This window comes from Leuciscus leuciscus (genome assembly GCF_965113295.1).
Source record: "Leuciscus leuciscus genome assembly, chromosome: 16".
In the NCBI taxonomy this organism is placed as follows: domain Eukaryota; kingdom Metazoa; phylum Chordata; class Actinopteri; order Cypriniformes; family Leuciscidae; genus Leuciscus; species Leuciscus leuciscus.
In genome coordinates, this window is record NC_138740.1 from 2465988 (window position 1) to 2482996 (window position 17009).

The following is a 17009-nucleotide window of genomic DNA, read 5'->3' on the forward strand; positions in this document are numbered from 1 at the left end:
GGGACACAAAAGGCACCAAATCCCAGGAAAGACCCAATCAGATCAGAGTAAAAGTCGAAATTATTACATAAAAAGTCGAAATTATTACATATTATCATTATGATTTTCTGCTCTTTATGTCTTAGGCTACTTATAACTATTTGTCATAATTATGACTTTTTAAGACATAACTTTTTTTTATTATGCTTGCAAACAATACAGAGATGACGAACATGGTATACAATTTTGTAACAGAATTACTAAAATGTCAATACAAAATATAACAATATGTACAATGTCATCTGAACATGCAAAATAGCAGTGCATAACTAAGACAAATAAAAATATAGAGAAATAGGTGTTAGCAAAAACAAAAAAAAAGATCATGAGGGTAAGACATTTTATACATAATTTAGTGTACACAAATTAAAGTCATTACAATTTGAAATTGTTTTAATTGCTTTATTATTTACTGAGGATGAAATGGTGTTAAGGTACATTTTTAATTATTTTAAAAAATTGTTGTTATTGGTGAATTTACATTTATGGATATAAAATTTGCCAATAAAATAAATTAAAGTCAGAATCAAAGTATCCAAAAATAATGTCTTTAAAGGTTACTGATATATCTTGCATGTATATTATCTTTAATAAATATTTCAATATTTTTCCATAGTTGTTCAGTATAGAAACATGTGCAAAATTAATGATAAACAGTTTCTGTGTGAACTTGGCAAAATGAGCATCTTGTGTCAATATTAGGCTACTTTTATATTTAATCATAAAATATTTAACAGGGTAAAATTGATTTATTATTTTAAAGGGCACTTCATTATGGAAGCTTGTTTCCGCCACAGAATAAAACATTTTAAAAGATAATTGCGACTTTATATCTCACAATTCTGAGAAATAAAGTCAGAGATATAAAGTCTGATTGCGAGATATAAAGTCAGAATTGCATGATATAAAGTCGCAATTGCGTGTTATAAAGTCAGAATTCTGACTTTATAACGCAATTCTGACTTTATATCTCACAATTCTGACTTTATATCTCGCAATTCTGACTTTATATCTCACAATTCTGACTTTATAACACGCAATTCTGACTTTATATCTCGCAATTCTGACTTTATATCTCACAATTCTGACTTTATATCTCGCAATTCTGACTTTATAACGCAATTCTGACTTTATATCTCGCAATTCTGACTTTATAACGCAATTCTGACTTTATATCTCACAATTCTGACTTTATAACGCAATTCTGACTTTATATCTCGCAATTCTGACTTTAAATCTCGCAATTCTGACTCTATATCTCGCAAATGTGAGATAAAAAGTCGCAATTATCTTTTAAAATGTTTTATTCTGTGGCGGAAACAAGCTTCCATACATAACTGTCGACTTTTCATCTCACAAATATGACATAATATGTAATTCTTTCAACTTTATCATATGTTTCTTTCTTTTTTTTTTATGTGGCAGGAATTTCCATATAAAGCAGATAATAAACTTGACTCGGTTCATGGCCCTTTGTGTTGTTGTTGTTGTTGTGTGTTATTTGAGTGTAAAAGCTGAGCTCGCGGTGAGCGCGCCACTGCAGGTCTATGGCGTCACGCGTGACGTCACCGGCTCATCGCCCCGATCCTCCCGAATCTGACGGTGTTCTGCTCGTTTTATGACATAATCCGGCGATAATAAAGCATGTCTACTCCTGCGAGAAGAAGGCTCATGAGAGACTTTAAGAGGTTTGTGATTTCACATGAGTGTTGTGTGTTGATGTGACGCCTCACGCGCGCTTTGTTTATACCCACGACTAGCCTTTAGCAGCGTTAGCTAGGCCTGCGCCAGAGTTCATCCCTGGTGTTTTCCTCCACAGTACCACAGTACAGTACCATAGTACTTTATCTTAGGGTAGACAGCAACTGTGGGCATCATAGGCAGGCTTGGAAAGCACTCCTGGTGTAGGTTTGGAGGTCCAGCTCTTACTAACAGGATTGCTGCTCAATAACGTGAAACAGCTTCACAGTAAACATACTGTTTTATCGCCATTCTGGACTCATTTATATTAATAAAACAAAGTGGCAACACTTTACAGTAAGTTCCCTTTAGTTAATATGAACTAACCATGAGAAATACATATGTTACTGTATTTTTTAATCTTTGCCAACATTAGCTAATAAATAAAAAGACGTTTTTTTTTGTTAGTTCATGTCAGCTCAGGTCTATTCAATAATATTAACATACATCTTTTGATTTTAATAATGTATTAATATTAACTAAGATTTAAAAAAAATACTTGAGAAGTTGTTAGTTCATATTTAAATGTGGGGTAGGCATTTTGTTTTATAAACACTTTGAAGCAATCAACAATAGAAGTGGTCTAAATATTGTAACCTATATCTTCTGTGGAAGTCTCAGGACCGAAAAAAGAGCTCTGTGTTTTGTTTACATTTATTATTATTGTAATATTATGTGCAAAAATACTCCCCTTCAAGCCATCCTAGTGACTACCTTCTTTCAGCCGAACACAATCAAGAGTTATGTTAGAAAATGTCCTGGAGTGTCTTTTTCCAAGTCAGTGATTCTAGTTTATAAAGTTATAAATATGGATATTTTTCTTGGCTTCAGAAGGTCTTTATTAACGCCCTGGGACCGTATGGATTACTGTTATGATGGATGGATGCACTTTATAGGGCTTCTCAATCTCACCCCCCATTCACTCCCATTATAAAGCTAGGAAGAGCCAGGACATTTTCCAGTGTAACTCTGATTGTGTTCGGCTGAAAGAAGAAACTCATATACACCTAGGACGGCTTGAGCGTGAGTAAATCCAGAGATAATTCTTATTTTTGGGTGAACTATCCCTTTAAAAGAAGAAATGCCAAAGTAACAAATAATGGTATGTTGTCATTCATTACACTGGGTCCAGTAGCGTTATTGTAATATGATTCTGTACAGTATTTTTAGGCTGACTAAATTGTGAGACAGCCCTTATTAAACACACTCGACTGCTGATAAATGCAGAACTCAGAGTCAGCCGTGTGTGTGTGTGTGTGTGTGTGTGTGTGTGTGTGTGTGTGTGTGTGTGTGTGTGTGTGTGTGTGTGTGTGTGTCAGGGCTCGACATTAAGCCTTGTCATGTGCAAGTAAATAGTAGTAAAAAATAGGATTTTTGCGTTGTAAATATAATTTATTCTGTAGCAATATCCTCAACAGTGTTCAATAAGCTTTGACTTATTAAATCTTTATATTTATGCTATTTACCCTGAGGGCTTAAAAAAAAAAAACCTTTTATAAAGGACTCCCCCTTCCCTTAATCTTATTAAATATATGCTTCATCTTTCATTTGAAATTCTTAAATTTTATCAATAAATTAAATTAGGATAATAAGACACTACAGGGCTGTTACCAATCAAACTAAATCATTTACACTGAAAAATTACAACTGCATTAAATAATGCTATGAGATTGTTTTAAATATTTTTTGAATAAGAAATATTGGAAAGGATGATACTTTTAAACATGAAACTCAAACACCAGTAGGTGGCGGCAGGTGACCGTCTTAATGAGAGTCATTGAGTCATTCATTCAAACGATTCGTTCAAACTGCTGATTCATTCAGGAATGAGGCAGTTGTTTATGAGTGCGTCATTGAATCTTTGACTCGAACGATTCATTCAAACGGCTGATTTGTTCAGGAATGAGGCAGTTGTTTATGAATGAGTCATTGAATCTTTGACTCGAACGATTCATTCAAACGGCTGATTCATTCAGGAATGAGGCAGTTGTTTACGAATGAGTCATTAAATCTTTGACTCGAACGATTCATTCAAACGGCTGATTCATTCAGGAATGAGGCAGTTGTTTACGAATGAGTCATTGAATCTTTTTCGACTCGAACGATTCGTTCAAACGGCTGATTCGTTCAGGAATGAGGCAGTTGTTTATGAATGAGTCATTAAATCTTTGACTTGAACGATTCGTTCAAACGGCTGATTCGTTCAAGAATGCGGCGGCAGTTTATGAATGAGTCATTGAATGTTTGACTCAAACGATTCTTTCGAAACGCTGAATCCTTCAATAAGGTGTTGGTGTGAGATGCGCTATGGTTCTGCTGTGTTATTAGTTTGGAACTTTATTCACTGCTGAAACACAAAAACTGTCAATATTGCGTCTCAAATGTAAGTGACAACTACTATTGAACTGTTGTATGAAATCAGTGTCACATGTTCAATCATGATGGTATTCAAATCAGGATGCTTGTCCGGTCGAGCAAATACAATTCTCTTTCACTCGCCTCTTCAAAAAATCCACTTGTGTCCCAGACAAGCGTTAATGTCGAGCCCTGATGAGCACAAGCTTAGTGTCTATTCATCATTACTGTTATCAGCCGAACAACAGCGTCAGTCCAGTGAAGTCCCTCTGAATGTGTTGATTCTGATGCGAGATGTTCATTATTCACCAGATGATTCTGCCTGTCAGCAATAACAAACCAGTAACGGGTCTATCTAAAGGCCTATTGTCCCGCTTTACAGTTTGTTTTCTGGTCTCTTTGTGAATGAATTGAAGCCCTAAATGATGGACGATGATCTAAAGCTTTCTCATATTGGTTTACAGACTTCAGGAAGATCCTCCGACTGGCGTCAGTGGTGCTCCTTCAGAAAACAACATCATGCTGTGGAACGCTGTGATTTTTGGGTAAGTTTGATGAAGTGAGACTCATGGCAACCATTACAGTAGATGTTTATTATTATTATTATTATTATTATTTATGATATCTGTTTGCTTGCAGGCCTGTAGGAACGCCCTTTGAAGATGGTGAGCCAGTCCTTGATTCCTCCATAATACACAACACTAGTTAATAACCATCAAATCAGCTTTGATTATTCATCTCAGAGCGGCTTATATAAGCTATGTGAGGCTTAGGTCCAACTTTCCTGGTCAAGTCAGCTTTATTTCTGCAATACAGATTGTTTCAAAGCAGCGTCACAGTCATAAATACTCCTAATGTGCCATTTTAGGGCTGCAACTAACGATTATATTGATCATAACCGATGTCCATCGCATATGCAGAATGATATCTAAATGTTTTTTTTTCTCACTATCAAACGGCTACTCTAAAAAGAACTAGCTAGCTAGGTTAGCCGATTACCTTAAAAGTCAGTATATTGCGGTCAGTTCGTCTGCTGTTAACGTTTGTTAATAACATAATAATAACATAAGTCTCTAAAGTTATTTTGCACTATTGCTTTGGCAAAGTTTGTCAATTGAACTAAAATTTAAAGCGTGATATGGCTTTGTGCCCTTATCAAATCACAAAAGACTGTGCTTTAATTAAATAAGTATATAGTCTGTTTGAGCTGCGTTTCAGCTCGTGGTCCCGTGTTTTCCACGTCTCGAACGGCTCAGTTAACAGTGAATGAACACAGTGAACTCCATCTCTGCTTGTGCTGCCAAACGCTTTTTCACATTTGCATAATTCCCAAAATTTTTGTGGTTTCTATGAATATCTGAATATGCAATATATCAAAAGAAATAAGACCCACTGCTTTTAAATAAACAAACAAAAAATGTTTTATTCTAGCTTCATGCATTCTTTTTTTATCAACACTTGAATGTGGGCAAGTTTCATAAAAACATTTTTTTTAACCAATATAGCTGCAAGCAGCAATTATCGGGGCCAAGCACAAGACATGGCTGGGAGCATCCGACCAACTGCAACAAAGACATTTTAAGATCATTTTAGGAAAATTGGCTGGAAAATCATAAGTACGAGCATTAGTAATTTGGTTTATCACTTTCGACCAATAGGTGGTGCTGTGACCAAAATTGCTGTGCTGTGGTCAGAGTGAGGTGACAATGACACATGCAAAGTTTGGTGTCAATATGACAAGGCATTGTAGAGATAAAGCCGAGTCGTTTTGGCATCATGCCTCAAATTTGTCGCAGCGGTTTACGAAAACGGTTTCGTCTATCGACACGAAATCCATAACTTTTCGTCTGCAAAGTCTGAAGATGATATGATTCGATTTTGGTGAAAATCAGAGAAGTTTTATTTTTTATTTGTTTTATTTGTGCCAATGGCACATACCAAGTTACGTAACGATATGCCTATGCGTTCGGAAAATATACAAGATGGCCGACGCCTAAAATGGCTGATCTGGGAAAACTGGGTATTGTTGGACTCGGCGTGCTGCACTGAATCTAAAGAGTTTTGTGATATTTGTGCAAAGCATTCAGAAGTTATAAGCAAAAGTAGCCATTTTTCATATTTCCTGACCACTAGGTGGCGCTGTGCCAAAACGGCAGATACCTTCAGATTAGCATAAACATGAGTGCAACTTTGGACAGTTGGTGGTGCTAGAGGGATTGAGTTAGAGACTCCTAAATTGCTGAGGTTAATGTTCAGACTGGCCTCTATCTGTGTGCCAAATTTCATAACTTCCCCGCAAGCGGTTCTATGGGCAGCCATAGACTTCCAGAGTGGAAGAAGAAGAAAAATCAGAAAAATAATAACGCCAATGAATACAACACGTGCTTACACACCTTCTGTGCTTGGCCCCTAAATATAGCGGAGAAAAGCACTTATTTTTTTCAGAAACTACAATGTGCATAAGCAATGCTTCTATCGCCTGTTTCTGTTTCTTTTTGGCCTGTTTTGATCAGGAGATTCAGTCCTCCTTCATAAGTAATAGCGCCCCCTACCGTACAACAGTGAAAACACAGAAAGACGGGAAAGAGTTAATATGAAATCTGTGTTTTTGATAACTTGAGCTCAGTCTGTCTCTTCGATTACATTTCAGATGCGTTTCAGACAATTATCGACTAATCGCTAATCAAATTCGTTGTTGATTATTATTGATTCGTTGTTGCAGCTCTAGTCTTTGTCTTTTTTTTTTTTTTTTTTACATGAAACCACAAAAGGTTGTTGCTTGATGTGATGTTAATTTGTTGCTACGGTATACGAAAACGGTTTCGTCTATCGACACGAAATCCATAACTTTTTGTCCGCACAGTCTGAAGATGATATGATTCGATTTTGGTGAAAATCGGACAAACTGTGTAGAAGTTCTTTTTTTTTTTTTTTTTTTGATGACACTCAAAATGGTGGACAGGGAGTTTGGCTGACTATGGCATAACTGGAGTTCTCGGCATGACCCAAGAAATCTATTAAGACCAGTTTAATTATAATAGGCTAATTTATTCAAAAGTTATTTGCATTTTTGGAAATTTCATTATAACTTTTGACCACAAGGTGGTGCTGCCGCCCCGAAACTCTTTGAGTACTGTCAGGGCATGGAGGTCGGAAGGCTGAAGGTCGTGTCGGATGTTATTCGTGTTCATCTGAATCATCTCTCTCTCTCTTTCTCTACAGGAACATTTAAACTCGTTATTGAATTTTCAGAAGAATATCCCAACAAGCCTCCTACGGTTCGCTTCATCTCCAAAATGTTTCACCCGAACGGTGAGCTTCTGAGAGTGGTTATGAAGTAATGAGCCATGTTTGCAGTGTCTGTGACTGATGATGTTCTGTTGTGTGTGTTAGTGTATGCAGATGGCAGTATATGTTTAGACATTCTCCAGAACCGCTGGAGTCCCACGTATGACGTTTCCTCCATTCTGACATCCATCCAGGTGCATGATGGGTTTGCTACACTTCAGTTTATAAACAGTCCTGTTGTGGGACATCAATTTTGCACATATACGTTGCATGTTGTCTCTGTTAATAAGTTGATAGTTAAATTTAAACGTTTCTGCAGTAACCGGGTCAATAAACGCTGTAAACTTCAAAGGTTTCTATTTACAACTAGACATGTGACTGTATCAGACGTTCATGTTGCGATAATTGCTGAATTATGGTATACACTTCTTATACGGTATTAGCATGATATTTAAACAAGTTGCAAAAAAATTTTTTTGTCATACTTTATTATTATTTATTTATTAAATAATATATTATTATTATTTATTATAACTTAATAAAAAGAGCTGGACATTAAAATACAAAAAATAATTAGTTTTTGTCATACTATAACAGGTTTAATAACTTAATTACTTTCTTTCTTATAATAAAAAGTGCTAGACATTGATTAGTGCTGGGCAACGATTAATCGCATCCAAAATAAAAGTTTGTGTTTACATAATATATGTGTGTAATCATTTTGTATATATAAATACACACACATGCCTTTAAGAAATATTTGCATTTATATACTGTCTATATTTATACATAATTTATATCCAAATATTTTATATATAAATAAATAAAAATGATTACATTTATATATTCAAAATAATTATGCACAGTACACACACACACACACACACACATATATTATGTAAACACAAACTTTTATTTCGGATGTGATTAATGGTTGCCCAGCACTACAAATAATACACAGCATTATAAAGAATAGGTAACACTTTACAATAAGGTCTCATTAGTGAACGTTAGTTAATGCATTAATGAGCATCAGCTTCAGTTATTATTTTGATAATGTAAAAAAAATTATAATAATGCAACTGATCATTATTAGCCCATCAATTCACACGTCATGCAGTAATAAATACAAAAGCGGTGGAGAAACACAGATTCTGCATTACGTTTCCTCACCTGTGCTGGACTTACTTGTTTGATTTTAATAACAAATAAACAAAAGTTCTACTTTAATCCGATGTAAAGGCCCTTTCACACCAAAAGGGAAATTAATAATCCTCTGGATCACAGAATAGGACGCAGGAGAAGAAAGTTCGACACTCTTATTTTAGCAATAAAAACAAACAAAAATTAAACAAATGCGATATTAATCTAAAGTCTTGTTTGCTTAGTATGGTTTAATTGGATCAAAGGTCAACAGCAAAGACATTGGTTAATAAAGTGAGATTAAATAGTAATTTAACATATTTATTAATGAAATTTGACTGTTTTTAAAGTCCCCCTGTGGTGAAAATCTAGCTTTTAGTGTTGTTTATATGTGTATGTGGTGTTTTTAATAAGCTTTAAGACAAACCATGTGTAAGTTCATAAGTCGACAGCATTGCTGAGTATTTCCTCCTTAAAACTGCAGTGAACCAAAGACAGTCTCAAAAACACATCACAATGTTTCTGACATCACAAACTACCTTGTAACCAATCAGATCAACGTGTGATTGTCAACCAGTGGATCTCTGAGCTGAGCTGAGTGAGTGGAGGCGGGGCTCATTTGCATATTCATAGAACCACGCATACTAAATTAGGCTAAATAAGGGTGTCGGGTTACATTCAAGCAATTTTAAGGTGAAAAAAAATGTAATATGTAATTTTGGTGATCAAAGATGAGTTTTAAGGGATAACATGATTGACTACAGGGGGACTTTAATCATTTTGAGGAATACTGAATGTTTATGTGTGAGTCGAGTAAATGCTCACATTTGTCATACAATAACCATCATGTTCACACTAGTTACTTGAGAAAAAAGTAATCCGATTACTTATGTGCACAAAACCCTCCACACTGATTTTGTGAAGATTGCAGGTCATTAAAAAAATTAAATAAAGTGACAATCGGCATTTTAATTAACCAAATGTTACATCTTCTGAGGAACTGGACAGGTGGAGGAGTGGAGAATGACAAAAAAGTGACAAAAACATAAAAATGTGCGACGACAACAGAAAAACCAATGATGAATCGCCACAGAGTTTTGCTGTAATCAGTCGTTTCATTGAATTGGTTGTGTTGTGCTCATTCAGATCTCTTCCCATAATGCCTGTGTGATTGTGTTTAGTCTCTATTGGACGAGCCCAACCCGAACAGCCCGGCCAACAGTCAGGCGGCGCAGCTTTATCAGGAGAACAAGCGTGAATACGAGAAGAGAGTGTCTGCCATCGTGGAGCAGAGCTGGGTCGACTCGTAACGCTCGACACACACACACACACACACACTGGAACTATATTTGTGTGCTTATTTATTTTAACTGCATGGTAAGTTATTGCTAACACAGTTTGAGATGTGCTGTTGTCGGATTGATGCGGTTGATGATTTAAAGCAATGCAGATTATTGGCAAATGTTGCAATCCCTGAGTTACACATCAGTAATATATCCGAGGGTAAATCTCATGCCCGTTCTGCCTTTAAAAGCACCTGGAGATTGACTATGGGAATCATCTTTTTGTATCTGTATTTGATAACATCTTTATGCTCACATGTTTGTGCTTCAAATATATATAAAAAAACCCAGACCGAGTAAACGGAGGGCATGTGCGTATGAGCCGTGTCCTACATGCAGATGTTTTGAGAGTTAGCTTTTGTGAATTTATCATGAGAACATTTATACTTCTAATATGCTGTATAAAAAAATAAAAAAAACATTCAGACTTGGAGTGAAGAGAATGAGTTCATTTTTATTGTTGCTAATACAAAAACATATTGTAAACAAAATATAAACGACGTGAAGGCTGGTCAACGAAGGCCGGTGTGTTTCAGGAGTGCTTCAGTCACCGCTGCAGGAGAGAAGAGGAACACACACACACACACACACACACACACACACACACACACACACACACACACACACACACACACACACACATTAATCTTCATCACATCAGGAGACACTGAAGGGTCATTCGGTCTCGACTCAGTGTTTCACTGCTAAAAATGTGATGTAGATTGTGTGTTTTTTTGGTGAAAGAAATATATAAATGAAGAAGAAAGCCAAAATATTAAATGTAATGAATGTATATGTACTCAGTAATCCACAGTTTTGTAGAGGAGGGTCAAAATTACAATTTTCACCTGAGATTTAGAGCGAAATAACACGGTGTAAAAATGACTTTAGAAAGATGGAAGCATCATTATTATATTTTAACACAGAGATTGGTTGGTCTATTAGGGGTGGTGGTGGCGCAATGGATAAGACACATGCCTTTGGTGTGAGAGACCCGGGTTCGAATCCACTGTGAGACACCAATGTGTCCCTGAGCAAGACACTTAACCCCTAGTTGCTCCAGAGGCGTGCGACCTCTGACATATATAGCAATTGTAAGTCGCTTTGGATAAAAAGCGTCAGCTAAATGAATAAATGTAAATTAGTGAAATCTGTTGACTTTATCAATCTTCGTTTCATTAAATGCCAACGGTGTCAGTTCAAAAATGGAGAAAAGCACTGTTACTTTCCCCAAGTTTGCATGGCTGTAACTCAAAAAATATTACAGATTTAAAATTATCCCATGATTTACTCACCCTCTAGTCATCCTAGGTGTATATGATGTTCTTCTTTCAGAGTTTATCTATCCATCATAAAAGTGCATCTATTCATCATAAAAGTGCATCTATCCATCATAAAAGTGCATCTATCCATCATAAAAGTGCATCTATTCATCATAAATGTGCATCTGTCCATCATAAAAGTGCATCTATTCATCATAAAAGTGCATCTGTCCATCATAAAAGTGCATCTATCCATCATAAACATGCATCTGTCCATCATAAAAGTGCATCTGTCCATCATAAAAGTGCATCTATCCATCATAAACATGCATCTGTCCATCATAAAAGTGCATCTGTCCATCATAAAAGTGCATCTATCCATCATAAAAGTGCATCTGTCCATCATAAAAGTAAAAGAAGAATGTCATATACACCTAGGATGACCTGAGGGTGAGTAAATCATGGGCTAATTTTCATTTTTGGATGAACTATCCCTTTAAACTGCAACTCTTCTGAAGTAAAACATGATCAGACGTGTTGCATTGTCACGATACTCCTCAGCGTGCACAGATCTCGTGTGTGTGTGTGTGTGTGCGTGTGTGTTGATGTTCTCCTCTGTATATCTGCAGGTATAGCCCAGAGACTTGTGTGTGTGTGTGTGTGTGTGTGTGTGTGTGTGTGTGTGTGTGTGTGTGTGTGTTTACCCTCTGCTGTTGTTGTTTGATCAGTTCATCTCTGGTCTTGAAGACAGGAGCGTCCTCCACTACGATCCCCTCGGCCATCTCTCCCACCTTCTCCAGCAGATCTGGGCTATACCTGCAGATATACAGAGGAGAACATCAACACACACACACACACACACACACACACACACACACACACACACACACACACGAGTCTGTGAAGCGTTTTGCAGTGTTAAACTCAGGAATTACACCTCAAGTTAAATGGTGAGGTCAGTTTAAGTTTTTACCAGTATTTGCGAGAGATCTACAAACCACAAGAATCAGTCGGGCTTTATATTAATTATATGTCATTTATATGTTTATATGAATATTATTTTAAACCTAAAATGATGCAATAGTATTTATTGTATTTTTTAATTAAATTACTTAACATACAAATAATATGTATCATTTAAATGTACTAAAAATGAATCCAAACTGAATGGGTTTTTATATAATGGCAAGTTGTCACAAATTTAGCATGTATTATAAATGTAAACAACTTAGTTACAATTTTCGTTAGTCCCAACAATGGTTTGATATCACATTTCCGTGATATAGTATATAATACTGTTTGCCATTTCATAATGGTTTAGAATATAGAAGCTTGTTATCTCCACGGAATTAAAAACAAAAGGTTAACTGCGACCTCTATCTCACAATTCCGACTTTTCTTTCTCGCATTTGCGAGTTTATGCCTCATAAATCTGAGAGGAAAGGAATAAAGTCGCAAATGCACGTGAGAATTGTGAGATACATTTTTTTTTTATCACAATTACCTAACACATAATAATAATATTATTCCCGTGCGAAACACGTGACTCGCGGCCTGACCCCTGACCTGCAGCCCAGGAACACGTGATTGGCCCACACCATGGACAGCGCGAGCAGGTGGTCCACGCGAGGCTTCTCCTCGTAGTTGGAGATGTTTCTGAATAAAAACTCCCTCCTGGACTTCCAGTGCTTGTCGCTCTCGGAGACGCCGCGAAACGTCTCGATGAAGTCCGACAACAGCCGGTTCTGTCCGATGAAGTCTTCTACATCCGCGGCCGCCATGTTGGAGAGATGACGTCACTCGCCGCGCTGTTCTTCTTCTCCTCCCTTTATAGGCGGTTGGCAGGGCAGATTGTGGAGCACTACCGCCACCAACTGACCTGGAGTGTAATAGCATCGATGGGAAATTAAAGGGGTGGTATAATGCCCTTTTCACAAGATATAAAATAAGTCTCTGATGTCCCCAGAGTGTGTATGTGAACCTTTAGCTCAAAATACCCCACAGATATTTTTATATAGTATGCTAAAATTGTCAGTTTTTGTGTGTGTCCCTTTAAATGCAAATGAGCTGCTGCTCCCGGCACAGAGGGTGGAGCTTCAAGAGCTCGTGACCTTTTCCCTCACACACACATGCACTGAAAATGTAAAAAACGTTTAGCCTTTTATGTTCAAACTGGAGTCGAACAATGATGGAGAGACTCAAGAAGAAGTGACAACATGTAGAAGCAACAGGATGTTTCTGAATGGTTAGTCTGTGAATTTAGTCGGTGATTAGCATATTCTGTCATGATAATCTATAAATCACGTTCCCGGGGGCGGGGTTTATGTAAATTCTAGGGTTTGTGATGTCACTAACCCGGGTAAAATAAAGACATGTTATGTTACACTGTGATGTGATGGTGTTTTCTGGAAGGGACTAAAGAACAAAGAATTTTTATCAGCTGAAAGGCAGAATACAGATGTTTTTTATTAAGTTAGATAGACATTATATAACAGTTTCAGGTTATGTTTTAGTGTTGGTAACATGTCCCACATTTGTCCCACACAAACTTATAATCGTCCCAATTTCTGTTCGTGTGTTGGTCAAATTTATTAAAATAAAATGATTGTACTAGCCTATATTTTAGTTGTGTTTTTTATTTAATATTTAATATTATTAGGAGATTTTATGGTACTATATCATATTTATGAAGCAGTTATAATAGATTTATTCACTTTTTGAGCATGGACCTGAAAATTTAATTTCCAAGAAAATTAAAGCCATAAATCTAAGCAAGTTGTTCCAAATTTGAGGTTGATATCTCAAAAAATGAGCTTTCAGATTTAGTTTGGTCGCAGTACCGAACGCTTCCACTAGATGAAGTTCGTTTCCTATTAGTTTCCAATGACTGCGAACAATACATAAAATAAGTGGGACTGTTTGTTCCAGGACCTTTTAAAGTCTCCCGTCAATAATTTTATCCCTTAAAACTCATCTTTGATCACCAAAATTACATATTTAAACGTTTTTTCCTTGCTTTAAAATATCTTGAATGTAACTCAACACCCTTGCCTCATTTAGTATTCGCAGTTCTATGAATATGCAAATGAGCCCCGCCTCCACTCACTCACTCAGCTCAGAGATCCACTGGTTGACGATCACACGTTGATCTGATTGGTTACAAGGTAGTTTGTGACGTCAGAAACACCAGCGATTTCAAAGCGTGTTTTTGAGACTGTCTTTGGTTCACTGCAGTTTTAAGGAGGAAATACTCAGCAATGCTGTCGACTTATGAACTTACACATGCTTTGTCTTAAAGGGTAACTAAACCCCTGGTCAGAGCCTGACTCCACCCACTGGCAATATTTGAAAAATGCTGGAAAAGTAGGCAGAGCCCAGTGGAGAGGGGGCGTGCATCTGTGACGTATCTCTCTTTAGGCAAGGGCGTCAGAGGGTACCACAACTTCCAATAGGAAAATTCAACTGCAGTAGCCACTGTTCAACCTGAAGAGGGCAGCACTCAGACGTTTTTACACCATATTTTGTAAAATTAAAACACTTTAAACACAAATGTCAAAAAAACTACTTGAATCAATGAACAGCACTAATAAAGCCCCATTCTTACAGATCATCAACTAAAAAAAGTTGGTTTAGGGTTTAGTTACCCTTTAAAGCATATTAAAAACACCACATAGACACATCAACTACATTAAAAGCTGGATTTTCACCACAGGGGATTTTAACCTTTTCGAATCATTGTCCATGATTTTGTTGTTCTTGTTCACACAGCAAGTGCCAAAACCTTTACCAAGTTTAGCAAACCAGCGTGTGGGTGAATTACTGCCACCTACTGGACTGGAGAGTGGATCGGAAGAGTGGCAGCAAAAGAAAAAAACATACAACCCCCCCCCCAAAAAAACCAAAGACCTTCTATACTTTCTCCATCAGGCCTGTTTCTTTCAAGAATTTCATGAAGGGTGAATAAAGTCACCACGAAATCAAAATGGACAATTCTGGTTATTATTGCAGTGTTTAGTCTAAATTATTTATCGGTGCACATCATTATTGTGTTAATAATGTTGAATCAGAATAAGTTCCTCTTGCAGCATCTCTTCTCTTCTCTGATGACGAGGGCGGGGCTATAACCTGTCACTCAAATGAGATCAGCCAATAGCAAACCACAACCATCCAATCAATTCCCCACGGACTAAATCAAGCCCCACCCACATTAGTTCTTGTTCCAGAAGCGTTTCACTTGGATATACGACACAATAGAGGAGAAAAGACGAGTGCAACTTCATTCATTGTGTGCAGTGATCTGAACCAAAAGCAAAGACAACAATACAGTATATAGTAGGCAGATATTATATATATTTATTTTTATTTATTATTATTATTACTACAATAAGGTTCATTAGTTAACATTAGTTAATGTATTAACTAACATGAACTAACAATGAGCAATACATTTGTTACAGTATTTATTAATCTTTGAAGTTAGTTAATAAAAATACAGCTGTTCATTGTTTGTTCATGTTAGTCCACAGTGCATTAACTAACGTTAACAAATACAACCTTTGATTTCAATAACGTATCAGTAAATGCCTAGTAAAACTAAGCTTAATAAATGCTGAAGAAGTATTGTTTATTCTTAGTTTATCCTTATTGTAAAGTGTTACCCTAAAATGTTTAATAATTCATAAAATCAGGTTTATTCTTTTGTTTCCATAAGCAGGATTTGTGCTCTTCTTCATATGCATGTCTGGTCATTATTGTAACTCACGAGCTTACAGTGTGATAGACACTGAAACAGACTGCTATGGCAAAATAATGGGCCGTTGTATGTGTAAATCTGATGAGTCGTCAGCTCGGTCAGGCAAACGCTATAATTTGGTGCACAAATGTGCTTCTGTTGCAAAACTGAAAGATTATTTACAAGCATTACAGTCTAGCATGACTCATATTGAGCCTTCGAACTATACTGAACAAAATTATAAACGCAACACTTTTGTTTTTGCCCCCATTTTTCATGAGCTGAACTCAAAGATCTAAGACTTTTTCTATGTAGACAAAAGGCCTATTTCTCTCAAATAATGTACACAAATCTGTCTAAATCTGTGTTGGTGAGCACATCTCCTTTGCCGAGATAATCCATCCACCTCACAGGTGTGGCATATCATGATATCAAGATCCGGATTAGACAGCATGATTATTGCACAGGTGTGCCTTAGGCTAGCCACAATAAAAGGCCACTCTAAAATGTGCAGTTTTATCACACAGCACGATGCCACAGATGGGGAAGTTTTTAGGGAGCGTGCAATTGGCATGCTGACTGCAGGAATGTCCACCAGAGCTGTTGCCCGTGAATTGAATGTTCATTTCTCTACCATAAGCCGTCTCCAAAGGCGTTTCAGAGAATTTGGCAGTACATCCAACCGGCCTCACAACCGCAGACCACGTGTAACCACACCAGCCCAGGACCTCCACATCCAGCATCTTAACCTCCAAGATCGTCTGAGACCAGCCACCCGGACAGCTGCTGCAACAATCGGTTTACATAACCAAAGAATTTCTGCATAAACTGTTAGAAACCGTCTCAGGGAAGCTCATCTGCATGCTCGTCGTCCTCATCGGGGTCTCGACCTGACTGCAGTTCGTCGTCGTAACCGACTTGTGTGGGCAAATGCTCACATTCGATGGCGTCTGGCTCTTTGGAGAGGTGTTCTCTTCACGGATGAATCCCGGTTTTCACTGTTCAGGGGAGATGGAAGACAGCGTGTATGGCGTCGTGTGGGTGAGCGGTTTGCTGATGTCAACATTGTGGATCGAGTGGCCCATGGTGGCGGTGGGGTTATGGTAT

At 37.1% G+C, this 17009-nt stretch overlaps 2 protein-coding genes across 2 annotated transcripts; one reads left to right on the plus strand and one right to left on the minus strand.

Moving 5' to 3' along the window:
- The first annotated feature begins 1568 nt into the window (after nt 1-1568).
- Nucleotides 1569-10341, plus strand: ube2b (ubiquitin-conjugating enzyme E2B (RAD6 homolog)). The gene is made up of 6 exons (XM_082141491.1): nt 1569-1727; nt 4599-4679; nt 4774-4799; nt 7357-7446; nt 7528-7616; nt 9747-10341. The coding sequence occupies exons 1-6, from the start codon at nt 1684-1686 to the stop codon at nt 9873-9875; spliced, it is 459 nt and encodes a 152-aa protein (XP_081997617.1). The 5' UTR covers nt 1569-1683; the 3' UTR covers nt 9876-10341.
- Nucleotide 10342: 1 nt separating this feature from the next.
- Nucleotides 10343-12981, minus strand: cdkn2aipnl (CDKN2A interacting protein N-terminal like). The gene is made up of 3 exons (XM_082141501.1): nt 12737-12981; nt 11875-11986; nt 10343-10461 (listed from the first exon to the last, which is right to left on the minus strand). Exons 1-3 carry the CDS (start codon nt 12949-12951, stop codon nt 10456-10458), a joined length of 333 nt encoding a protein of 110 aa, XP_081997627.1. The 5' UTR covers nt 12952-12981; the 3' UTR covers nt 10343-10455.
- Between the last annotated feature and the right edge of the window lie 4028 nt (nt 12982-17009).

Bases quoted from the DNA above. Each gene is read 5' to 3' on its own strand.
- ube2b (XM_082141491.1), top strand. From the start codon at position 1,684: ATGTCTACTCCTGCGAGAAGAAGGCTCATGAGAGACTTTAAGAG. The intron at 1,728-4,598 runs GTTTGTGATTTC...ATTGGTTTACAG, and splicing joins CTCATGAGAGACTTTAAGAG to ACTTCAGGAAGATCCTCCGA. The intron at 4,800-7,356 runs GTGAGCCAGTCC...CTTTCTCTACAG, and splicing joins AGGAACGCCCTTTGAAGATG to GAACATTTAAACTCGTTATT.
- cdkn2aipnl (XM_082141501.1), bottom strand. From the start codon at position 12,951: ATGGCGGCCGCGGATGTAGAAGACTTCATCGGACAGAACCGGCTGTTG. The intron at 11,987-12,736 runs GTCAGGGGTCAG...GTATATCTGCAG, and splicing joins CACGTGTTCCTGGGCTGCAG to GTATAGCCCAGATCTGCTGG.